The sequence below is a fragment of the Hetaerina americana genome, unplaced genomic scaffold (genome assembly GCF_022747635.1).
Source record: "Hetaerina americana unplaced genomic scaffold, ioHetAmer1.1.p SCAF_1, whole genome shotgun sequence".
Lineage (NCBI taxonomy): Eukaryota > Metazoa > Arthropoda > Insecta > Odonata > Calopterygidae > Hetaerina > Hetaerina americana.
Genome location: NW_027286069.1, coordinates 60,892,478 through 60,918,195, shown reverse-complemented (window position 1 = coordinate 60,918,195; position 25,718 = coordinate 60,892,478). Strand labels below are relative to the sequence as shown.

The window sequence follows — 25,718 nt, the reverse complement described above, 5'->3', positions numbered from 1 at the left end:
TTTCCGGATGACCCTTGTATAATGGCTTTTTTATATGTATCATATATTTGGCCAGTACCTTCATATTAAATATTGCCTCTCTAATTCCTTTATTTTCCTAAATTCAAATTGGTTTTCATGAGACTTTCTCCTGTCTTTCCTGCCAACCTTCAGCCAATGATCCAAGCAAATAAATTTGACATGTGAGGCATCAGACTCAAAGGTTCTGTGCATTTATCTGTTCTTAGTTTCTTTGATATCGCAATCATCACACTCTTCTCAAAGTTCTCCATTAGTTTTCCACTACTGTAGCTATTTTTGATTATTCCAAAGAGGATCCTTAGCTGTGACCCCAAGTGCCTTGATTATTTATCCATTTTTTGTCAATTTATGGTGCCTTGTTTTTCTTCAGGCCTTTCACGGCTCTATCACATTTGTTTATCAATATTTCCAGTCCATATTCGTCTTCTTCTGTTAGGATTTTTACTTTAAATCATCTGTTAGTGTGATTTGCACCATACACCTTGTGAGAAATGCAATTAATGCATAAAATCTTGCTTGTCCCTCAAAGATAATGTGTTACTCTCTTATATTTGTTTTAATTATTGCTTAATGATCATTTATGCAATAAATGAGTCAATGACAACAAAATATTGCTAGCTTTCAAGAAACCAATAATTTTCACAATTAGTGGAATGCAAAACATAATGGCTTTTTGAAGTTGCCATACTTTATTACTAAAATATTATACACAATCATTTTCTCTATCCATCAGGAATAAATTGTGGCACATTGAGAAAAATCAAATTTTGCATATTGTCTAAAGTTTTTCAAAGTGAACTTTGAAGCAATTTGAAAAAAATTAATTTTGTCAAGTAAGATGATATCTTATAAATGTGTTCTACCCCTTGATTTTTTCATAATTGCTGATATATTAAAAGAATCTGGATGAAATAATGAATTTTTATCTCAATGCTATCAAATACAAATAACATACTCATATCTAACTACCAATGACTAACACTAAGTCATTAATTTTTGACAATCGTTTTCCTAAGTTTTCAATTGAAGCTAGAGCTTTAATAGTGTAATTGTGTTTACACTACCTCCCAGCAGCAACATTCAAATGTTAGTGTATTTTATTCACTTAAAAAGTTAAAATAGGTGAAATATATTTAATGAGTAGTAAGGTCACAGATCATGCCAACCGAAATCTAACAATTTTAGATGAATCCCTTGACTTGTGTCAGGTCATTTCATTTTACCCTTCCCACAATTGGGAACCTCAGGCCACAACTAGTATGACTATCTTGTTAACTGACTACATCAAGTGGTCAACACTAAGGTTGGTTTTTAAGGTGAAGGTAAAGCTCACTTTGAACTTAACCTTAAGGGATGTAGTAAAAATTAACACTTTCAGAGTTTTGGGTTGAGTAGCAGCCTTGGGCAACCACTTAGTTTTCCTTAAAATACTAGTCATCTGAAAATCTCATCCCTTGGATTTTGAATCTGGATGCTAAAACGCATCATCAAGGGCTTGCATTCCAAACCCTAAGTGATAGAATTTGTGCTTCTACATTTCTAAGTTCTGAAGAGGTTTGTGGCTATCCAAAATTAGTGTGAAGGAGAATGATTTCCAAATGGAAATCAAAACAGGGAAATGTCATCCTCACCATTACCTCATTTAAAAATATAGGCTGCAAAACAGTGATCGATAATCTGAAGGAGCAGAACAAATGAAAAAGACCTACCAATCAAGGAGAAAACTTGGCTAGACAAAAAAGAAAATGGAGTAGGTCAGATAGGTAGTCATTCAATTTTCTATGTTGTATTGAAATGAGTCCTAAAATCTACTGAGAATATATGGAACCTTGAGATTGATTTTTCAAGTCAAGAAATACTGTTTAAATCTCCAAACTGAGAACATTCATTCGCGCACAAGGACGTTTTTACTATATCAATTTAAGATAAATGGAACAAATAGGTTAAATTGACTTTTCTCTTTGTTTAATCTGGATGCTCATCAATATATCTTGTAGACAGTTCAATAGTTCATAATATTGGTTTTTGTCCATTTTTAATTTTTTAAAACCCCTGTTTTTGTACCTGAAAATGTATTACAATGGGATTTCCAAAAATTGTTGCAAAGCTAATTATTTGTATGGTTATTTCTTAAATGTGCCTAAGTTATGCAGTCCCTACCAAAAAAAAACAAAAATACGGCATTTTTTCATTTAATTAGACATGTCACATTGTCTAAATGCCACACTCATTTTCATTCAAAAATATTATTGTGTTCACATCTCAGAGTGATGATCAATGGATAAACACAAATTATGTTGATGTCCATAGCCATTTCAAAGTTTCAGAAGTGGGAAAGGATGAGATAAGCATGGGGAGAAGAATGAGGCAAGAGGATGAAAGGTATGGAAAGTGAGCTGGAAGATGGAATGAAAATGATACTTACTTTTGGAGACCAAGGTGCTGCATGAAGAATTGTAGAGAAGCACATACGGGTCAATGGACCTTCACGAAGATGAAACTGGAAGTAGAGCACACACAAGCATTTTAGAACAAGGGATGGTAAAGGCTCTTGATGATATTGAGCTTGGAAGGTTGGGCATTAAGAATAGTTTTACTGCTTTAAAAAAATATGAGCAGCGCATTTTGTAATCAATCGGTTGAAATTAAAGCGGATGACGAATTAAGTGCAGAAACGGGAATCTTTTCGATTGGGAGAGAAAAGAAATTTTTTCCATTTTTCCAAAAATAATTTTTTCAGCAAACCTGACTTATTTCTGCTGGATTTATTTTGATATATAAGTCGAAACAGGTTGCGTTCTGTCTTTTCAGTAAGTACATTTCTGCCACGATATCTACAGCAATGCAACCAAAAGCAGCAGCTTACACTCTTAACGTGTAATTTGAATTTCATCAGAAAATATTCAATTCAATAAAATAGATTAGCAATTGAATCAACGACTCCAAAAGTCACCATAGACGTAAAAATGGAAGAAATTTTGAGCATTTCCCGACCCCCCAATCCACTCTTTCCCACCCATCCGATAGCGAAGTGGAAAACAAGTTAAATGGGCTCTAACATAATTACGTTTTATGGATAGGGCGTTTCGATATTGGCGTGAGATACGCTGACCGGGTTAGACCGTTGGGTCCGTGTCAACATACTAACTTAAAGATGACAGGTTTTAGCACACCATTGGGATGGTTGCTGTGTAAAATTCGGCAGTTTTTCCCTTGGGAAATCTGATGACAAGCAAAAGCTTATCGGGCTTCAAGGGTTGCAAGGACCAAGAGAGATATCGGCAGATGGAAAATAGCAGTTGTACGAGGGTCATCCGGAAAGTAGTACCCGTTCGTGAAATAAAAAGACAAAAGTAAATATTAACAAACATAAAAAATTTTATTTGAAAGAGGATACTTTAAACTACTTCTCAACATAATCTCCAAGCAAATTAAGGCATTTGTCATAACGTGTGACAAGTTTCTGTATTCCTGCTGCATAGTCCTTCGCCGCCAGCTCATTGAGATACGCGAGGGACCCATCTTGCACAAATTTTTGCATAATGCAGATGGTGTTCAACAATTTCATGAACAATTGTTCGAGAAACATTGGGAAAATGCTCACAGATGTCATCAATTGTGACGCGCCGATCGTTCCTCACGAATTCGTCAACTGAGCTCACCAGTTGGTCTGTAATGACAGACGGTCTCCCCGAACGCTCATCGTCGTGTGTGTTCCCCCTCCCCATGTTGAAGTTGCGACACCACCGCCGAACAGACGACTCGTCCATTACATTGTCTCCATACACCTCCTTTAATTGGTGATGAATATCACATGGGCGAACGTTTCTTGCATTGAGGAATTTAATCACTGCCCTCACTTCACAACTGGCGGCGTTCTCAATTTTTTTAAACATTGTAAACAATCACAGAAACAACACAGGCAATGCTAGCGTCACGCAACTTGGCTCAGAGAAGGCAGACAAGCCACTGAAGCTATCTGACCTCGTCCAGCGGCTACTCGCGTCGTCAGCACTTCATGCGGCACGAACGGGTACTACTTTCCGGATGACCCTCGTATCAAAAATTCCTGGTGTCGTTTGTAGCGAAACGTGATTTATTTTTTGGACACACATTCCAGGAATTTGCTCACTGCCCCCGAAAATTGACTAGCGAATAAAATAGGATGCGACGTTTTCGACGTTCGACGGTACGCCTAGTAACGAAGTTGAAGTCGAATTCGCGCTGGTTTTGTCAAAGTCTGATTCATTTTTGGCGCAGATTTTTCCCGACTTCAACCCCCTTGGAGAAGTGAGCTGAGTGTAAAATATGATATGCTTCAAAAACTATCTTCACACACCCACTATCAATGCCAAGAGCGCACTTAAAATCAAAATTTACATCATTCTACTAACTGTAATGTGCCTCATTTCCGAGGGAGCCATTCCCAAATTTGGTCCCTTTAGCCTCCTCTGAAAGCAAATGCTAAAAGTGACCAGGATAGACTAAAAGGAATGGCGACAGGCTCAACGTCATAAAAATAAGCATTACACGCCACGGTTGAGGAAATGAAAACCTGAGCAACAAACATCAAAATAAGCTTAAAAGTATTTTCAAAGAATTTATTAAATCGATAATATTTTTTCTGTTTATTACGTTATGAGTAAATAGTTCAAAATTGTGCCCTGATGAGCTTAAGTTTGTTTAACTATATAAATTACAATTTGAGAAATTATTTACTTTTATATTACAAACATTGTTGATGTTTTTGCGTAACGTTGTAACAATGCTTTAAGAGTTTGTTTACTAAGCTGGTTGAGAAGTTCTTGATGTTCAATACGATATTAATTCTTCAAAAATGATTATCGTATTGCATAGGACTTTCATAATATTGGCATTATTCACTGCAACAACATTCGCCAGGCCATTGAGGCATCACAAACGTGAAGATAAATCAAAAGAGTGAGTTGCATGTTTTTAAGTTTAGTAATACTATCGTTCAAAATTACAGGAAAAACAGATAAGCGTTTTAGGAAGATTCAAGCGACTAAATTTGCATTCTAATTAAATTAGCAAACATTATATTTACGAATGTATTTCCTTGATATCATACTGATTCCAATTCAAAGCCATTCATGTACATTTTATCGCATTGATGATATGTGATGGTTCAACAATGAGCTTACGTTTGAAAGGAGACATCCGATTCACTCAAAAAACCTTCATCAAAACAACTTCTACCAACAGCTATATTTTATTTGAATCGTTTCAAATGGGGTTCAGGCTCTATTTTGTACGTAACTGATTATTCGGTCCTTATAGTATTCCACTTTTTAATAGTGGGGAAATAATGGATCTATGACAATGGAAGGTAATATATTGTTTAATACTTCAGTTATTTTTCCTCAGGCTAATATATTTTTTCAAAAGAATATTATTACTATTGTATTCTGAATTTAGTTTGAATCGTTTCACGAACTTAATGTAGGAAAGTCAATAACGGTATCTTTTAATACACATGCAATGGAATTACTCATAAGAATTCGTTATCATTAATTTTCATATACTTTGTTATTTAAGTGACTTTTATATTATGATAATTTTGCTTCATAGATCTGGTCATTCCTGGTCAGTGAAATCCGACCCGAAGACTGGCACGTACCATCACTCAGAAGAGGATGATCAGGGATCACATAGTTTGGACGTCCTTTCTTCCCCGCTGGGATACAACAGATTCTACAGGGGCAGCGACAACTATGGACTGGAGAAAAATGAGAGACACTCAAGGAATTCACAACACGATTTCCACCGTGGAACACAAGTGGCCGCCGATATCCGAGAGGTGCGCAATCCCACGAGTTTGAGTCGAGGGAGCGACAATGAGGAGATGGTGGTGGCCAAAGAAGATCGGGCGTTGAGTGAGAGCGGGAGTAAATCGAAAAGGTCTTCAACTCCATCAGAAGAAGGGCAGGGGAAAGATGAATTCGAGGTAGAACGTTCAAGAAATGTAGGAATATCCTCCGAAAACGAGGCGGGTTCATACGAAGCCGAGGGAGATCCTAGGTATGGAAACCAGATAGACGTGGGCGTGGATGGCTTCAATGCGGACTCGACTGATGTCGAGAGTGACGCCTTCGATGAAATTGAGAAAGGAGAGGAGGTGGAAGGAGAAGGTCCAAATATCGGCTCTTCTTCTAGTGCTGAGGATAGCCCACAACTGAATCCTGACTCTGATAATGCAGGCGAGACCGAGGATGGAGACCCAGTTGAGACCGAAGACCGCAGAGACGATAAATCTGGTTCATACAGTTCTCTGAAAGAACAAGAGACCAAGGGATACCATCGTGATTCGAGGGCCAGTGCTCTGCGCCAGAGGGATATGAATTTAAGGGGACCATACAAAATGCGGAGAAGTAAATACAAAGGTCAGGATGACGAGATGAACGAGAAAGAAAATAGTGAACAGGAGTGGGACGGCGCTGAGTACAATGACGAAGATTCGGCGATCGATTTTCCTTACGAGAAAGGTTATCTTGACGTAAAAGGTCTGGATTCTGACCTTGGGACAGACAGAGCGAATTTTGCCAGACTTGTTGCTCGCAAATTTAGAGCTGGATTCCAAATGAGTGGAGAGTAAAGGTTACGAGATGGTGTATATGGTTACATGTAATATTGCCATTTTATATTATATATTAATATATTGATTGATTAATTTGCTCGTGAGGAATCTGCGGTAATATTAGAATTATGAATTGAATATCCGCCGGAAATATTGTAAGCACGAGCTGGAATCAATAATTAGTAATTTCTTCAGTTAATGCACATCTAAATCTAACGTATAATATCATTGTCAAATATGGTTTATTTAATAAAGTCACATTAATACTAAAGCCAATAAATTGAGTTTAAGGCATTTTAATTTATTTCACAATTACTTTAAATTTTATTTCCTTCCCCACAAGAAAAAATGAAATCCATTCTTACAATGGTATTTTTACCTGAAGATTAGTCCAATTACTCATACTATATTTATACAGCACATGAAAGTTATGTCATAATGGTGAAAGTCTGTCACTAATCATATTCCGATTTAATGTATACATCGAGGGTAAACCGTACGGTTTGTACAAAATAATTCAAATATACCCCATCTAAGTTAAGAAATCTCCCTTGGAAAAGAACCAAAATATTTTTTCACGCTTTTAATTTTAAGATCACTTTTCGCATAAATGCTCAGCATAAGTATTTGAGTATTATGAATCCCTAGCTGATTTTGTTAACCATTAAATCGCAAACGTGTCTCAGGGTACCATGAGAAAATGTTCGAAAGGAAAAAATCCTTTACACAAACCTCGTCAACGAGGGTGGTATGATTTACCGATTATATATTTTTTTCAAGAAATGCTTTATATGTAAAGTGTAACTTTTGAGTTCGGTTAGGCTTTCTAATTGAAAAAAGTTCATTTTTATTCAATGTCGTAGAATACTCCAAATTTGCAATAGAGCGTGAACTAGCTAAGAGAAAAAAATGGTGGTGGCAGTCAAGAAAAGCAGATAGGATAAATATGGTGCTAGAGATTAATAAAAATATTATTGCAATATATGAATGTGGACTCCAGTTGAAAAAATACGATTTAAAATATGCCTACCTATAGTAGGCCTACTATATAATGTTTATTATATGTGTATAATTACACGCTATATGTATTATGTATATTATATACAACATTTATTCTCGTATATTATAATATAATTTAATACCGACAATAGCTGGTCTTGGAAGACTGCAATGGCTGCCGCGTGATATAATCATCCAAGACGATTGAATTCCATCAAAAATAATATATATTATATTGATTCGGGAAGATATTTCCTAAAAGAATGACGTGACCTGACACTTGCCACCAATTTTTTTTTAGCAAAACGCAGTCTGCATTCGCGCATGTGTGACGTAGAAGTCAGACCTAGGCGCCCTCGGGCTAGGCACATGATTGAATTGCGCGTGTGTGCCCCTCAAAATGTCGTTAATACCCCTCGCTTGTACTACCCTTCGGTGAGGTAGAGACGGCGTGGCGCCGGCAGATGGGGTTAGGGGGGCGCGCGCGCCGGAGATCGTCACAGGGGCGGGAAAGGGTGAATGGGAGGGGGAGAGAGAGAGAAATGAGAGGTGGGCGGAGTCTTCTCGCGACGGGATCCGTGCGCGCGGCAGTGGGCTAAGGGGATTCCAGTAGAGAGGTGGTGGCATCGGCACGAGCATGAGGTATCAGGTAAGGAAGGGTCGCACCCGCCGCGCCAACGCTCCGCGACCTCTCTCCCTTTGGCGGCGAATCGTTTGACGGAGCGATTCGCTCGCCGCTGATCCCTCGCTCTGATCGCGCTGTGCAGACCGCGCCCCCTCCGGTAATCGCGGAAAAATTAGGCGGTATTCGTTCCCATCTGTGGACTCTCAGAAGCGATTTTGCACCCACGCGAAAAAAAGCGTATTCCTTTCTTTTCCTGCTATGTATCGGTTTAAATGAATTCTTCCATGGTTTCTCATTTTGACAGATTAAACCAGTCAAAAGCATCCCGACAATATTTGCACAATATTAAGTGTTTCTGTGCTCAAAAAGTTTCTGGGTTTTCTTTAGAAAAAAGTTAAAATTTACCAGAATCAACTTTATTTAGTACTACCGCGGACTACCTTTGCTTCAAGGATACTCATACAAATATGCATTGGATAGAACACCATTCCTATTCTGGACTAATATATGAAAAATTATTTATCTGATTTTTTAGGGAATAAAAATGTGCGGTGTTATATTTATCTGAGTGCATAAAATTTCAGCATAGAACTCAAAGATTTTAGTCGAATTTTTCCATAGCTAGAAGAAGAATGCATAGAATAAATCGCTATCTTTATAAATATGACCATACTTCGTGTTTCAGCCTTTGCTTATTGGAATTTTGATTATTATTGAATTAAATTGAATTAAATTCAATAAGTATTAATGTAATTTACAATTTAAAACAAAATGAGTATAATATGGAACTTTACGCGTGATGCTTCGGAGGAATAGAAATGAACCTTCCTCAATAATCCTATTTCTTTTGTTTATTCGCTGCACAGCTGAGCGTGGCTTGGATGGGGCTTCTACTGCCAGCATCGGGGATCATTTTCGACTTCCCTTCAGTCGCCTCGGCATATCCTCAGAAGAGAGCCATTTCTGACCAGACGGTTAGGGGATACCTGACTGAGGTATGTTCTAGGCGTAAATCGGTAACAGGCGGTACGGAAAGGGAAATTTTTCCAATGAATATTTGTAATGCAAATAAATCAGTAATGACCGTCAAAACTGTTTAGGTCATTAATTTTCTGTTGAGATGGTTAAATAATCTATTGCTTAATGTTCGGGTGGAGGGATATGGAAGGGTCCAAAGGGTATGCGGACAGGTAAAATAGTAAAATGATATGGTATTCGTCTTTTTATTAATTAGCTGCAGTTTTTCCTTTTTTTGATGGTTGAAACTCATAAATTGTCATTTGTACAATCCAGAATAAACAAAATAAATCAGGAAATTCACTTTGAAACATAAAATGATAACATGCTTTACCTCTCAAGGAAAACTATTCACGTCCATTATATTTGGAATCTAACGCAAAGGAAGATATTAATTGAGCTTTCGGATTTGCTGGCTGTAAAAATATTTTTACTATTCACGAGATAAATTATCTCGCTTCTTCATAGAATTTGAAGTAATTGAAATGATATTGAAGTTCTTGTACTCTACTAAATCAAATAATTGGTAAACATTTTTTTGAAAATCATTTGCATTGTCCCTCCTGGCAATATTGTCTTGCGCTTAGCAGTTTACAATACGTTGGGAAGACAATTTGTGTAACTGAAGTCATCTTTGTGCAATTTTATTTATAAATATAGATTAATGAGCCAGTGTAAGAGATGAGTGTTCTCTTAAGATTTTTCGTCGTTTTTATTGTAATATATGACTACAACTCTAATACAAATTTAAACACAAACTGATATTTTTTATTTCAACGATTCTTTAAATATTGAAAACGATATTGTGCCTCCTTATTTGCGTAAATTATGAAATTTGTTCAACTGAAAATTCTGCAGTGTTGCATTGATACTTCTTAGTTATTAACAGAAACACATTTTAAATCCAACACTAATGTATTCAGCTTCCTTATCACATTACTCTTTCCGTTAAATGTTACAGAATTACAAATCGTGAATCGTGGTTTAATAATGTTATCGTCATGACACCAACAGAAAACTGACTAGAAAATGATTTCTTTAAAATTTCCTCTCGCATTACGTAATTTCTACATTATGCAAGTAATTTACTAACGAATATGTTGATGCTCACAATTACTTTTCCTTCACAGCTGAAAAATTCAACGCAACGGCGGGGGTTAACATTTCAATTAACGACTGCCGTACTTTTGTTTATTTTATTTTTCACGGTATCAAAATATTTTTATGTAAATAGTTAGTATAATACGAGAAAGATGAAACTCATCGGACTTCAGTTTTATGAGATGATCTAGAAGAAAAGTCCTTCATTTAAGATAGAATTTTAATGTATTTCATTCAAATGATAACTCCAGAACGTTTTAAAATAATTTTCTTTGCGTTCAGAATTATTTATAAATTTTAATATTGTAAACATTCATTTGATTAATTTTTTTGTTAGTGGTTGAGATAATTTCCGTAACTTTTAATCAATCCATCTTCCAGATACTTTCTATTCTGATAAGGAAGGGCATTAATTTTTAGTAACTACTGGCTGGATTTTGCTCAAAAGAGACGATGATAATAAGTATAGAGAGCATAAGATGATAATAGTTCAATTTAATCTATTTAATTTTAATGAAGGACAAAAGCATAAAGATAACAATAAGATGAAATTTTACGGGAGTCACCCATTATCAAACGAAATAATTTTCAAATACATATTATATATTGGGAAAAATATATATTGTGGTATTGAGGTAATTATTTATTAATGAAATTATAAATGATTGCGGCATTTGATAAAAAGTAATTCAATATAAGTAGTGTACAATGCAATATATTAATCAATTAAATATCTTCAATGATGCAATTCGATGTTTCCTCCATTTTCCCCCTACTCCATGCTATAAAAAATTGCTTCCATGAATTACTTAAGCAGTAGCTCCTTTTAAAATTACCTCAAGTAATTGGTATTTCTTCCGATCAATTTAGGTCCATCCAAAATTTTGTTCTCCGTAATTCTTCCATAAACCTTGTAAGAACTAGGCGAACGAAAATAGGATCGGATTTTCCAACTGAAAATTCGATCTACAAACCTTGTAGTGCAACCAATCATGTTGCTTAGTTTAAGCTGCTGGTGAGATACCTTTCATAAATTTAGAAAAGTATTTTTTCTAAACCTACTGCTAACTTGTACCGATAATTCGCACAGTTAGGCATTTTAAAATCAGTTGACGAAGGAAAAAGGAATCAGCTAGAAGGTGATCTGTCAAACGAACGCGTACAATGAAGAGTAGGTATACGAGAGTCTCTTTTCAGCCAAATTCTTCATTGCGGAAGCCTTCTAAATAACACAAAGTGTAAAAATTTGATATCTTGACGTGTTTGAGACAAGAAGCTGATTTATCAAATAGTATTTTTAATGAAAATGGCAAATAGTGGTTGGATAGGGAATGAAAGCTACTGATTTCAAGAAATAATGGTACATTTAATGGAAGATACTTCGATTACATTATCCGAGATATTTTATGAGATATTTGCTCATCTGTTACTAGTCAAGTATAAATACATACATTGAACACTGAAATTAATGCTCATAATTCTCCCTTGACTCCCCCGTAACCCTTATGCTAATCAAATAAGCCAATATGGAAAATGTTCATTACTAGTCAATATTTCACTCATCGTGGAAACTTCGGTTGCCAAATGGTTAGTTTAAATAAAGAAAATCAATAGAGCCGAAGATGCGGAACGCAAGAAATTCAGTGACTCAAACTGTGGATTGGAATGAGAGAAAATATTTGTGCGCCAGATGGTGGACAGAGTAGGAAATTCACTTCCGTGCCATTGATAATTATACAGGGATGCCATCGTGCTAGCCACCATGTCCTTCGTTATGATTACCTCTAAAACCCATGAATGTAATGATCATGATATAAAATACAGAAGATACCAATTTAATGCAATGTAGAGTTTGTAATATTTAAACTGCTTTGATGCGCACAAAAAAAATATCATTTATTTATCGAAATAAAATGGATTCTTCAGTGGTTGGGAAATTCTCTGGAATAAATTGCCCCAAACTACACCGTCCATTTGGCAATCCCATGAGTAAATTTCCATCAAACAGTGCATTCGACACCGTTCAATACATGGTTTATTTACATTAAAAATAGCTCCTAATTCAAAAGAATAAATTTGATATGAAAGTTCAAAGAAGAATGAAGAGAAAAGTATTTTAGGTTTGGCAAAAGTTGCACACATGATTGATTAAGTAATAGAAGAAGAAAACGTGAACAAAGGGATAGAATAAAAAACATTCAATATGAAAAATATGAATTTTAATATTAAGATATGTTCTCAGGTCATTCCCAAAAAATTATAGGTACTCGCGCACAATAACGGGCTTAGCATACAAGAATGATTGCAGGTATACTTGGAACTTCCCTTTAAAAAAATGTCGATGCCAACTCCATGACGATCGAAAAAGAAAATGTAAACTATTTTCTTAAATCTTAATTTAGGAATAAACAAAAAAAATAGCGTGATTTAAGAAAGTAGGGAACAGAAAACATCGAAAACAGGGTGAAACAGAACTCACCTCCTTCCTTTTTTTACTGTACATTAATTCATGAATTCAGGATAATGTAAGAGTTTATTTCTTGGTGCCTCCCGCGGTTTCCGAGAAAGTTCTCTAATTCACATAAATCAAACATAATAAGTATAGCCTGAGTTGTCCAGTTGATCCGAACTTGAACCCGTTTGCTATGAAAGCGTTTCACCACCTTGTATCCCATAAAAGAGGAAATTTCAAATTACGGTTCACCTTTGCTTCGAATAAAACTCCCAAAATAGTTTCTCCTGCAAAAATATAGCGGCATCATTTCTGTTTCCGCAGTTCTCGTCCGATCAAAACGGCGGAACGTTGAAGAGTGAACTTTATTATTTCTCCCTCCCCGGGGAACCATTCTTTCCACCAAATTACTGCAGGTCGGAGTGCGGTCGCAGAGTGTGACGGAACAGGTATTGCGAGATACCGTGGTATCACCTCGGTTCTCTCGCGTGGTTACTCCCGTAGTGAGTGAATGTCAATCGATAAACAAGCGCACTGCCGTACACAGAGGGAGAAAGAGACGGAATGAGAGACGGAGAAGGGGAGAGAGAGAGAGAAAGAGAGAGAGAGGCAGTGGGAGACCTGGGGGAAGGAGAAAGAGAGAGAGGGAGTCGGGTTATTTTTAGACCTGATGCCTCGTTTCCGCGAGTCCCTCTTTTTATTTAGAGAGTATTTTTAAATATCGACCTACGAAAAGGGTCGGGTCACGTGCTGCGTCGCTATGTATCTCACGCTGAAATCGCAACGAGATGTTGACATACTACTCTTCTTTTTCTTCCTGTCTGTCTGTTTCACATGCAAACGAACGATGAAACGTGCACAACGACGTGCCTCAGAAGTGGAAACAAGAATTCGATAACATGCACGATCCACTCCAGTGATACATGAAGTGGAGGCACTCGTGTAAAGTAAATTGCCTCCTGCTATGTGCGGGAGGTGCTAGAGGTCGCGCCAGCGATTTTTTTAATCTCCTTCCGGATAAAAATATGGCAACCCATGCTACGCTGGGGTTTCATTAAACGAAAACCAATTTTACCACCAGAGCGTCATCGCTTGATAGAGGACTTTCGTGCGTGGCAACAATTATTTACTGAAAGAAGGTGAAAGAAATATCAGCTGCATGGAGGAAAACGTAAGGATTTCTAATCTCTGGTCACACTGAGGTTAAACTGAAAAGTACGTAAAGAGAATTGGATTTTAAATACTTCTAAAAAGTTTACATCGGACGGTCACTGTTTTAAGGAGAACATTTTAACCACCAAGAAAGTTTATAATATGTTTTCTAAAGCATAAAAAGCAGCAAATGGGGAATAAATTAATTGACTGAATTCTAAAGAACTTCTATGTTCACTAGCCCATTATTCTCGATTTTTAAGAGGTCTTTTTCAAACTCAGTCCACTCATTAATCTGGCCAGAGCTTTTAAAAAAAAAACACGATGCCTCAGAGCCAAATACTTTTTGCAGCAATTTAATTTTCCAAACTAAGTAATATTTATATCAGTGGCGAACATACACGACTTAATACCAATGAAAATGCTAATATTTATCGGGAATAGGCCTGAGAACATATGAATAACGCTGTTCGGTTATTATGCCCTTACGAACACCCGAGTTATATGTAGAGTAGAATCGTAAAGATTGGCAGGGTTTAAATGGAGTATTTAAAAACTGTAGAGAGAAATCCGCAAAAGCAGCGGTTTTGCTCTGCCCTTTCATACAGTGGTTTTGAGCCTCAACGGTCTTTTTGAAAAGTCTCTCGGCCTTGGGGCAGAGGCCTGCCACGCTTTATATAGTACTTATACCCTTTCCTAAACTCCCATTTCTTTCTGCACGCCATGGGATTCTTCTTTCCTTAAAAAATGAATGCCCCAAGGAAGGAGCACACATTCGTCTTATCCCAGTCTGATTCCACCAATGAGGGCAAGTTGCTAACTCTGACGTCATAGCGCGTCGCTCTGCTGGATTGGAGACCGGCGGATATGAACGAGACGATGCGGCGTGTCTCTCGAATTTCAGACCTTATTAACGAGCCCTTGGCACATAAGGGTCGCGTTAGAATGGCGGTTTGACAGTTATGACTAATGGCGCAGTGGTTTATCTTTGGATCATATGGCTGGATACCAAGGATGAGAAATTCTAAGCTCCGACGGATGATGAGAGGTGCAGTCAATTGCATGTGGTCGGTCTGATATACAACGGAACACTCCTTTGAGGCCATTACGGAGAAGAAAGATGAAACATTTTTTTCTAAGAAGAGCTAATATTTAAAAATAATTAATATTTAAATAAAATTTGAACAAAAATAATCTTTTTCGCTGAATATAATGAAAAATAATTAACATATCTCCGTTGGCAGGTAGGTCATCTTATTAATTCTTCGTCTTAAGAGGTCAGAAGTGTACACTCGGGGATATAAACTGCCGGGGATTTTAAGGTGAACTCAGCGCTTCCCTCAAAAGAAGAACGGGGATTTAGGATCAGTAATCATCTCTAGTTGAATAGGAGAAAATTCTTAAAATATATTAAGCTTTAATTATTATAATTAATGATGAAAAACAACATAAATTTTCTCACTTAGGAGTGATGAAGTATTTGTGTTGGTAGTAAAGGGGAAAAAGTATCTTCCAGCCACTGCACGGTTTTATCTCAAGTCATGTAGTAATTGTTTGATGCTTTAATTTCCATTATGATTATATTTCACGAACCCGGCATATTTTCTCTGAATTTTGCTCACTCCTTGTATGAGTGTTATTTGAGATTGGATACTAAAACTTCCATTAATAATATTAGTGATTTAAAAATGCTCCGCGAGATTCATTTTCTTAACTCTTGGCGTAAGCCTTTTGTGAGAGTTGAACTAATTGTGTCCGGATAATGAACATCAGCACCTGAATTTATTTCGGCTTCGTTTATATTTTGTTGTTAAGTTTTGACTTTCCTCGCCCCTTTGTTCACTTGGTACTCCCATGACATAGTACTACCATCAATTCAGACGTAATTAAGCTAACTATCAATAACTGGATTATAACTTCAGCCGTTTTGCATACTACTTACTTCATGCTTATGTAAACAATTATGTTAATATTACTATTCTGTAAATATTACCTACCATATAAAATAACAGCGGCATTAGAAGTATGAGTACCGTATTTAACCTGTCTCATATTACTTAAAAAGTCTCGTATTTAACCCACTACCATTGAAAATTTGAGTAGATTCGGCTAATACAACGAGAGGTTTTGCTATTTTAACATCTCAACATACTGATGTTCAGCGGCACTAAATGAAACATTTTATTACAACTCTATCACTCTTTTTTAAAACTTTTCAATTAGTGGTAATATGTACTATTTATAAGTGGTGCAGTTGGCCTTGTTTTTCGAAAGTGGGCATTTATTTCACTCCTGATACTTCCTTGCAATCACAATATGCCATGCAAAATGACTAACTCTCATATTTCATAAAGCGTTCGGGCATTATGAGAAACTTTAGGCCTCACGACCAATATGGCGGTTTTAATGGTCCAGACTATTTTTATTTCCCATTTGAGTTATTAAACTCAAAAGATACCCCACGAAACCATTGTAATCATATATAGATGTACTTAGAGATTGTGAATTAAGGATTATACAAAATGAGGGCATGATATCCTGAATCACATTGCAACCCCATCAATTTCTCTGGTGTGCAAATCATTCTAAGATATCTTTTTAACCATCAAATTCAATGATAGAACCCCTGCCAAGTTTGTGTCAAAAATGCGCATTTTTGACTTTAAAGCGCCCTGGAAGTCTTGCAGACATTCCGTGAAATATGAAATCCCTGTTCAAATTCCACCTGTCTCAAAACGTCTCAGACTTTGTAACATCGTGGGATATGTAAAACGTGTATAATTCTCACTACGAATTCTCTTCCTCTCCACACCGCTTCATATTCCGCGAATGATTCCAGTACCTCCAGAAATGCCGCTCATTTCGTACTCTTCCATAGAGGTGTTTTTTTATACTGTCAAATTTAACGCAGCCATAAATTTCAGAATCAACAACCTCCGCGTTTCTCGCAATCCCCCCACCCCCGTTCTCCCTCTCCCAATTCCGAAACACGACTCATCCCGCAATACAAGCTTCGAGAATTGTCCAGCGCTTCGATTCTTTCTTCCCTATAGCCTCGCGGGTTCAGCTTAAAAATGTTAAAGATTTTAGCAGACTACAAATTACACATGCACGTACGAGGGTCATCCGGAAAGTAGTACCCGTTCGTGAAATAAAGACACAAAAGTAAATATTAACAAACATAAAAAATTTTATTTGAAAGAGGATACTTTAAACTACTTCTCAACATAATCTCCAAGCAAATTAAGGCATTTGTCATAACGTGTGACAAGTTTCTGTATTCCTGCTGCATAGTCCTTCGCCGCCAGCTCATTGAGATACGCGAGGGACCCATCTTGCACAAATTTTTGCATAATGCAGATGGTGTTTAACAATTTCATGAACAATTTTTCGAGAAACATTGGGAAAATGCTCACAGATGTCATCAATTGTGACGCGCCGATCGTTCCTCACGAATTCGTCAACTGAGCTCACCAGTTGGTCTGTAATGACAGACGGTCTCCCCGAACGCTCATCGTCGTGTGTGTTCCCCCTCCCCATGTTGAAGTTGCGACACCACCGCCGAACAGACGACTCGTCCATTACATTGTCTCCATACACCTCCTTTAATTGGTGATGAATATCACATGGGCGAACGTTTCTTGCATTGAGGAATTTAATCACTGCCCTCACTTCACAACTGGCGGCGTTCTCAATTTTTTTAAACATTGTAAACAATCACAGAAACAACACAGGCAATGCTAGCGTCACGCAACTTGGCTCAGAGAAGGCAGACAAGCCACTGAAGCTATCTGACCTCGTCCAGCGGCTACTCGCGTCGTCAGCACTTCATGCGGCACGAACGGGTACTACTTTCCGGATGACCCTCGTATTTCGATATAGTTAACTATTAAATTAAGTTCAGTGAAATAGATTTATTTGTTTATAAATTTTAATATAAATTTTTTATAGAATTTATTTTTTTAAAGATAGAGAAGCTCATTCCAATAGAGACCCTAACGCGATAATAAAGACCCTAATTGGTATAATAGAGCAGTCAGAGTGGCGCTGAAAAGACAGAAATATGTACTAAAAATTTAAAAACGGTTTCAAAAGTAGTGGAGGGAATCTAAAGACGACAACAGAAGAGTAACTCATAGCATATCAAGCAAAAACGAAAAATATTATTCGCAAAGCCTAATATTAAGTTAAAAGCAAAATGTTACGCTAGCATTTAGTGAATAGCGCTGAAGAATTTTGGTCTTATGTCAGGGAATTACCAGGAAAACGTTCAACTGTGCAACATTTAAATGCAGGAAATAGAGAATTTGTTTCAGAGAGCGTAAACAAGGTCAATATTCTAAACAATTTCTCGAAGAACTTCTACGGAAAAATTATTAGAGCAGAATAGAAAGTCCCTCACTAACCTGAAAACTTATGAGTCACATTTTTTGTACCCAGGAGGAATAGAAAAACATTCTCCGAAATATAAAAACTTTGTTTGTCGCTAGAATCCTTTCTGGAATTCTGGAGAAACTTGCCAATATTTCTAATCAATTTGACTCCAGTTATACGTCAACGGCAACCGTTGCAAGTTGAAGCATGTTCACTTCGCCTACAGCGATGGTGATTACACATGACGAGCAACACACTTTGAAATTTTGATTCTAGGTGAAAAAATCGTCAACCGAGGTATATGAAACGGTACAGGATTATGGCTAGTCTGTACTTACCTATGGGACAGCAAGGAGATGATTTAAGACGGGAGCCCTTTCTAAGGGACCCGGAGCTACAGCCACTGTTCTTATGGAAGTAAACATTAGCACCGAAATCTATGGTGGAAGGAAATTTTGCGCGTTACGGATGGGATATTGTTCATCTACAGAAAATCAATAAAACAATTTATATATAAAAATAAATTGAGGATATATATATATATATATATATATATATATATATATATATATATATATATATATATATATATACACACACACACACACACACGAGGGTCATCCGGAAAGTAGTACCCGTTCGTGAAATAAAGACACAAAAGTAAATATTAACAAACATAAAAAATTTTATTTGAAAGAGGATACTTTAAACTACTTCTCAACATAATCTCCAAGCAAATTAAGGCATTTGTCATAACGTGTGACAAGTTTCTGTATTCCTGCTGCATAGTCCTTCGCCGCCAGCTCATTGAGATACGCGAGGGACCCATCTTGCACAAATTTTTGCATAATGCAGATGGTGTTTAACAATTTCATGAACAATTGTTCGAGAAACATTGGGAAAATGCTCACAGATGTCATCAATTGTGACGCGCCGATCGTTCCTCACGAATTCGTCAACTGAGCTCACCAGTTGGTCTGTAATGACAGACGGTCTCCCCGAACGCTCATCGTCGTGTGTGTTCCCCCTCCCCATGTTGAAGTTGCGACACCACCGCCGAACAGACGACTCGTCCATTACATTGTCTCCATACACCTCCTTTAATTGGCGATGAATATCACATGGGCGAACGTTTCTTGCATTGAGGAATTTAATCACTGCCCTCACTTCACAACTGGCGGCGTTCTCAATTTTTTTAAACATTGTAAACAATCACAGAAACAACACAGGCAATGCTAGCGTCACGCAACTTGGCTCAGAGAAGGCAGACAAGCCACTGAAGCTATCTGACCTCGTCCAGCGGCTACTCGCGTCGTCAGCACTTCATGCGGCACGAACGGGTACTACTTTCCGGATGACCCTCGTGTGTATATATATATATATATAAATGGTGTATATATATAATTTAAATAAATTTAAATATGGAAATTATATGATAATGAATGAATTAAAATGAATATCATTTGTAGCTGTCAAGATATTTAAATTGAAGTTATCGCTAACTGGATTTATCATTTCATCCTTTGTTATGCCATGAAGGTGAAAGAAGAGTAAATGCGCAGAATAATTTAGAAAATCATGGGCGAGGCTAAGACTTGTCGGGGTGTTATGTTGGGTTCCATCGGAAGCGTACCGACGCGGTAGACTTCCAAGTATTAATATTATTTTTGAAAGATTTTTACTAATCTGGAAAAGCGCCTGCCCCTACATAAAATTTACTAAAATTGCCAAACATAACCCGTAATAATTTACCTAGGAATTGCTGCCTTGTCAATAAATTATTATTATTGAAGCTTCAAATTAGTACACAGTTTTGAGATAATTTACAAGAGATTTGAAAATAAACAAAACCGATGCTGTTTCAAGGGCTTTATCGACGACGGTTCCAATACGAGTACAGGAATTCATCGATTAATTCGAACCCATACCTCATCCTACTTTTGATAATTTTGGATCCATATAGCGAGGGAATCGACGGGGAAAAGGCCTAACTAGGACCCTGGGAATTTTCCGGGGAATTGAAATTCCATTAAGCTGCATTATGTTTGCTCCAATGGGCCGCTTTCTATCTTCCATTCTAGCACCCATCCTAGCTTCTCTCTTTCCCAAAATGCTTATATCCCTATTTTTTCCTTCATCCACCTTCGGTCAACATCACTCAAATCCTCTAAATCCTTTCAAGGATATACTCTGTAAAACCTGTGGTCTAAGGGAGGAACTCATCGAAACTGCCTCTTATCATTTCACTAATCACTTTATTTTTATGCTAACAAATTAATTAATACCAGATTGTATTCAGTTCGATATAGTTTTCAAAAATAGTAGTGACAGGAAAGGTTTTTGGAAGTGCCCTTTCGAAAGAAATGAAAAGTAGAGGGGTTAACTCATCGGACATATTTTTAGACGTGAAAGTTTCCTGAAGGTGAAAGTTGCAATTATTAATGGGAGCTTACCGTGGAGAGATTATTCAGAGGAGCTAACTTGGGACGGTCCCCGAAAATTATTACTGATCGACTTTTGCAGCATACAATAAAGGGCATTACTCCTCATAAATGTTACGGAATAATAATCTAAAACGATCATATTTTCCTCACTTGTATATTAAAGATATTAAATCACTCAATAATGATCCGGTACACTTCGTAAAAGTTCAATTTAAACTCACTAATATCCAACAAATACTTTTTCCTCCTTCTCTCATATAATTCTCGTTGACTTCTCATTATATTAATTGAATTTTTACTCTAACTTTTAACCACTGGTGATACTAACACACCACTTAAGGGGAGTTCATCTTTGCAGCTACGTTGCTGAGGCAAAGTAATATATTTCTTCTGGTTCCTAACCATAACATTTCTATGGCACAGATGACCCTACCAGGAGCAATCCTGGTATGGTTTTAAGGATCAATAGAAGGTGCAAGTCCTTCTATCATACTACAGTTTCTGAAGAGGGATGAAAGCCATGAAGGATAGAAAGTGAACTTAAGAAAACTAAGAATCAGTGTATGAAACATATAACATTAGAATAAAACGGATACATACATATGAAAGTAACGCTGATGGAGAAATTGAGTTGAGAGCCTTGCCACAAAATTCCTAGTGCTGATGGCATGGTGGCGCCGTCAAGGGAGTATCCTTAGAATGAAATTCGTGGCCCCTGAATATTTTCTTTCGGTGATTTCATGAATTTCAAATAAAGTATGAAATATTGATCAGCCATTTGTAGCTTAAAAGAATATTTGATGAAATAAAATGACAGCTCTTTAAAAGGAGTAGGGAAAAAAGGAAAGTAAATGATTAATGTACGATATAAGCTTCGTTTGTTTCAATTTTACGTACACAATTGGCAAAAAATTGACAAGTCAGAAAACTATGGATAATTTGTAAATTAGTTTCTGAGCAAATACGAAGAAAGTAGTTAGGACTGCTTTTAGGGTGTTTAATTTTTCCCATAATATGTTTTTATTTTTATGTATTCTATATTACTACATATCGTAGATTCGTGGTTAGGCTGCTGGCCCTGAAGGCCCAGGTTCAAATTCGAATGACGTCTTTTAAAACCTCCAGATTTTTTCGAGCTGTGTCATTTATCGGACACCCGATCTTTATGAGAAACCATAGGCGGCACAGATAAAAGAACCGTCCCTCCCTATGGTGGTGAGTGAATTTCACGCGCCGTGGGGAATAGAATAAGGTGAGGTAGCCCTACCTTTTTTAACCAACCTTCTGTTTGATTTCATTTGGTGATTTATAGCACCTAATAAATAGGTCCAGAGTAAAGTGACGGTATATTTTTATTCTAAAATTGATACTGATATTGTATTGATATTATTGTTACAAACTTTATCTTTTCAGGTGTCATTTTTTGGTACTTCATTTTATGAAAAAAATGACAGTGATGAGCGAAACAAGTTTCAAGTTATCAAAAATGAAATTGAAAATAACTTCTGAATTAGCTGAAAACTAGGAAGGAAAAGAAAATGTTTTTGTGAACTTACGTAAGTTCATTTTATCAATACCTTAGCGTTATAACAATTTGATTCGATGCATGAATCAGGGGAATGTCTGTTTTAATTCGAGGTGCAAAATTAAATGAATAGGAATATTTTTGGGACCAAATAAATAATTCTGTGAATTTTGTCGAGAAAAATGTGCTTCATTGTCCGAAACAATTATTTAACTCCAAAAAATATTCAATTGTTATCCGAATAAATAAGAAATTTCTCAACAACATTGGGGTCCTTGTGTCTAGACCCTAGGCTTATCGAGAGCAGTCACCCTGAAAACACATTAAATATTTTCACGGGTAAGTTTGAACATTGCAACCTTCGAAGAAACTTCCCCGCAGTCATTGGGGAACGTGGGAACTTTACGTCGTCGGTTGCATTTCGAAACTGCTAGCGATGCGACGCATGAATAACGATAGCTTAAATCATTAACTCTCAAACTGTTCCACGTTTCGGTCTCTACTCTCTCCAGGGGAATATCGGACTTAACTGGCTGATAAATATCCCAAAACGCCTAATACCTTGTTTGAGACCTTGTACGCTGTAATTCACATCAAATTTAAATATTCCTGTAGCAGCTTTTAGCAAGACTTTTGGTTATACTCTTAAGGCACATTTTAACTTCCTCGCTGAGCAACGTTGTTTGGAGGCGTATTGAGTACTATCTAGTTTTCAAACTTCTCGGTTCATATCACCTTCGTAGATCGTCCGATTTTAGTAGAACACATGGAATCCAATCGGTAACTCATGCCCTGCAAAATGATTATGGTTTCTAAATAAGCCAACATTGAAGAGAAACTTCTTTATTTATATCACCTATACTATTTAGGTACCTATAATAATACTATTTATTTATGACAATAAATATTCCTTATTAATTTTCTTTTTATAATTAAAATTTCATCGCTTGTTAAAATTTTACAGAACATGCATCGAACTCAACATTTAGTGCTACACTTATTAGAATCCGTGGTGATCAGTTAAGTAACGATCCATAAAAAATAAACAATTCCCAGCATGTCCTCTTTGCTGTTAAAAATTAAGTTTTATTATAGAAATCTAGAAGTGTCTGTGCCTCTTCATCGATTGATACTAATCAAAATTCACCTCTCAATCTACTGTTACTTTATCTAGATCGTGTCGTGAATTTGCGATGGGGTGCAACCAGCGCATATTTATGACACGATCTATAACTATTCCCGTTCTCTATAAATGAAAATATCATGGACAGACGTCTCGTTTGAGTAATTGTTTTGATATTGGTATAATGGTGTTTTTTTTTTACATATTATTCACTTTGATATTTCTATTTTTTTAAAGTTATTTGAATAAATGAGCAAAAAGTTATATTTCAATCTTAATATTTAATACCAATGAGAAATAGTTAAATATCAAGAATTATGTGGTTGAATAAGAAACTCGCAATGAAACCAGCGGCCATTAAAATTAAGTCGGCCAAAATAACTACCTTCATTAAAGAGACGGGCTACAAGTGAAAGATTAATTTAATTGCCATAATATCGAAGAGTTTTTTGTATCGAGGCTGTTCTTGTACGTCGTTAATCTTAGGGTTTAAATGTCGTTCAAATCGATTTCGCTGAATCGCTCCTTCAACTCATCGTGAGATCTCTTTCTAGCGCACGTGCTGGTGGAACGAGGTGTGCAAGGAAGAGTTTCAGACGCAGTTTCGGTGCCGCTGCCCCCTGTGGTCATACTGCCGCAGCCCCGGCCGATACTACAACGCCTACTGCTCCATCACGTCGACCGGGTACACGTGGGTGCAACCCGAGCATCACCTTGGAGGTGCGGCCATCGGGTTCAATCCTGCCGTGGGTGCCCTGTCACACCACGGCAGCGGTTCCTCGGGCCGCGGGAGATCATCTGGGGGCAACAAGAGTGGACGCAGCGGGGGTGGACCCGGGGGTGGAGTACCGCTGCCATCCTTCCATTAGCCACACGCTCCGGACGCAGAGCCACCGAACCAATGCTTCAAGACTTCAGTGTATATAAACCATACTAAGTTATTGTCTTCGCGGTTGTCCATAAAGCACCCCGAGTCAGCAAGAAAGAGAGTAATGTACGTAAATTATTTATAAAAATATATATGTCTACACTTTTTTGAAGTGAATAAACTTTTATTTGGATAAATTATCCTTTACCACCGTTTGCAGGATGATGGATGAGAAACGTTAAAGGGGCGCCTGGCCTAAATTTAGCTACTGTTTACGTAGCTGGTACCCAAGTGAGGCCTAGAAAGAGAGTGAACACACGATAACGTAGGCATCGGCATTTGCTGAAACTATTTAAAAGGAAAGGCACCGCCTAGAATGGAATCCGTTCTATTCACTATGAGTTCTGCTACACTCGAACCAAGCTCATCGAGGCGGGAGACAAGCGGGGTTCGGGTATGAGCTGTCATAAATCGCAAATCCTACCAACTCCGGGAACTGAATCCTGGCAACTTTGAGCGAAAATATTTAGCGGATGACTCCATTAAAAATTACTGTCGTGGCATTTCCCGCAGTTTCTTGGAATACTATACCTGTGCAATTTCCTTTGTGATAGAATAGAAGCTAAAATTGTCGTGCCAGCATTAATATGAATTTTGCAGAATATGCATCGGTCATAAAATGGACCAGAACTTTTCTTAGTATCCGTCCTAATAATTCGATTGATTGTCCTTTCTATAAAAATAATTCTAGCATTAAAAATTTTTCCATTAAAAAAATATACATTTAGTACAAAAATAAACAAGTGTTTGAGTTATTTAGTTACTATCACATGTCTAATACTTTAATACAAAAATAAACAAGTTTGAGTTATTTAGTTACTCGCACATATCTATTATATAAGAATAGAGAAATCGTGAGGATAATAGCGTACCATACCTGAAAACGTATCTGTTTTCCTAATTAAAAGTAACCAAGAGAGCGGCCCTTAAACAAATTTGATAACAATTTTTGATTAAAAAGAGAAAAAATTTGGAGTGTCTGCATAACACTTGTTCTTCGAAGTTAAATTGGTCTTACATAGTATCACCCATCGACAATATTGCAAGAAAACATTAGATTAAATAAATTTGGTCGTGGAGTTAAATTAATTCGGGAGTACAATCTTGAGTACATCAATGTTACGCGTTGAATGATTTTATTTTATCCAGTCCGGATGGAAATATAACTACAGCTTTATTCCTGAGAAGAAGGAATGCCCATCCTTAACCATACAATGCCATCTTTTATACAAATAAAAACGAGGGAGCTCGGGATTCTGGCCGCATCCCTGTCCCGGCGGGGTTGCTACCAGCCCGGTATGTTAGACAAAGGCGCTTTCAGCCAGCGGAATCATTACCAATGAAATGTTCCAGGCGTGA

The 25,718-nt window shown here is 37.0% G+C and overlaps 2 protein-coding genes across 2 annotated transcripts; both read left to right on the top strand.

Moving 5' to 3' along the window:
• The first annotated feature begins 2,499 nt into the window (after positions 1–2,499).
• LOC139700601 (uncharacterized) lies at positions 2,500–6,637 on the top strand. The gene is made up of 2 exons (XM_071599115.1): positions 2,500–2,594; positions 5,614–6,637. The coding sequence occupies exons 1-2, from the start codon at positions 2,500–2,502 to the stop codon at positions 6,635–6,637; spliced, it is 1,119 nt and encodes a 372-aa protein (XP_071455216.1).
• A 1,536-nt stretch (positions 6,638–8,173) lies between these two features.
• Positions 8,174–24,466, top strand: LOC139685810 (uncharacterized). The gene is made up of 3 exons (XM_071582931.1): positions 8,174–8,267; positions 9,110–9,238; positions 23,986–24,466. Exons 1-3 carry the CDS (start codon positions 8,256–8,258, stop codon positions 24,298–24,300), a joined length of 456 nt encoding a protein of 151 aa, XP_071439032.1. The 5' UTR covers positions 8,174–8,255; the 3' UTR covers positions 24,301–24,466.
• Positions 24,467–25,718: the final 1,252 nt, after the last annotated feature.

Excerpts from the sequence above, each read along its gene's own strand:
- LOC139685810 (XM_071582931.1), top strand. Across the intron at positions 9,239-23,985 it reads TTAGGGGATACCTGACTGAG|CGCACGTGCTGGTGGAACGA; the intron begins GTATGTTCTAGG and ends ATCTCTTTCTAG.
- LOC139700601 (XM_071599115.1), top strand. The coding sequence starts at position 2,500 with ATGGACCTTCACGAAGATGAAACTGGAAGTAGAGCACACACAAGCATT. Across the intron at positions 2,595-5,613 it reads GATGATATTGAGCTTGGAAG|ATCTGGTCATTCCTGGTCAG; the intron begins GTTGGGCATTAA and ends TTTGCTTCATAG.